Genomic DNA, 960 nt, shown 5'->3' on the forward strand with positions numbered 1-960 from the left:
TTACCATCTTTGAGTAAGGGATTCCAAATCCTTTTGAGCGTTACCGATATTTTGACTTGTGGAAATCTTTAGTTTCATGACCTTGTTGATTTCAGTTACACTGTAGTTATACATTCGATCTTGAAGCCACTTGAAGATGACCCAATCCTTCTTGTTGGTGTTACATATTCTACGGGCACGTTCCGTTAGGGTGTTGATAATTCCCCGCTTTTGACTTGAATGGGGATTCAGAAGTGCATGCAGATATCTGTCCGTATGTGCCGGTTTTCGATACAGTTTATGTGTCAGTCGTGTGCCACGCCTTTCGACGCGTACATCTAGAAAAGCTATCCGTTGTTCCTGTTCAGTCTCCATGGTGAACTTAATGCTAGGGTATTGAGCATTCACGTGGTCTAGAAATAGGTTCAATCTGTCCCTCCCAAGTCTAAAGATGACGAAGGGGTCATCCACGTACCGTAGCCAAATGGTTGGTTTGAAATCGAAAGCGTCGATTGCTTTCTTCTCAAATTGTTCCATGAAGAAGTTGGCTATCACCGAACTAGGTGGACTTCCCATCGCTACGCCGTCTAATTTCTCATAGAAATCTCTTTCCATTGGAAGTTAACGCTAACAGGTACGGTGGAAAAAGATACTTTCATAAACCACACCTCACGATTTGATCTCCACAAACCTAATTTTGAAAAATATATATCACAACATGTTTATCAAATCATTTGATAAAGCTACTGTGTTAGCAAAACATGTGATATATATTTTTCAAATAGTTTGTGGAGATCAAATCGTGAGATGTAGTTCACGAAATTACTATGGATCTTCATCAAGTAACGGCCGAATCCACCAGAAAAAAAGATACGTCATTAACAGGTATTAATACTTTATCCAATAGCAACACATCATCAAGAGAGGAGGACTTCCTGAGTCAACATGAATACAATTTACGGATTAGACTACGGACTACGA

The 960-nt window shown here is 39.8% G+C and overlaps 1 protein-coding gene across 1 annotated transcript; it reads right to left on the reverse strand.

Annotated features, from left to right (window-relative positions):
* On the reverse strand, nt 1–594 carry LOC141481542 (uncharacterized). The gene has a single exon (XM_074173167.1). The coding sequence runs from the start codon at nt 592–594 to the stop codon at nt 1–3; it is 594 nt and encodes a 197-aa protein (XP_074029268.1).
* Nucleotides 595–960: the final 366 nt, after the last annotated feature.

This window comes from Leptinotarsa decemlineata, unplaced genomic scaffold (genome assembly GCF_025532065.1).
Source record: "Leptinotarsa decemlineata unplaced genomic scaffold, Ldec_3_MD MMD2_tig00000199_RagTag_RagTag, whole genome shotgun sequence".
In the NCBI taxonomy this organism is placed as follows: Eukaryota; Metazoa; Arthropoda; class Insecta; order Coleoptera; family Chrysomelidae; genus Leptinotarsa; species Leptinotarsa decemlineata.

What these genes read in the sequence shown, in the direction of transcription:
- LOC141481542 (XM_074173167.1), bottom strand. Translation starts at nt 594, where the DNA reads ATGGAAAGAGATTTCTATGAGAAATTAGACGGCGTAGCGATGGGAAGT.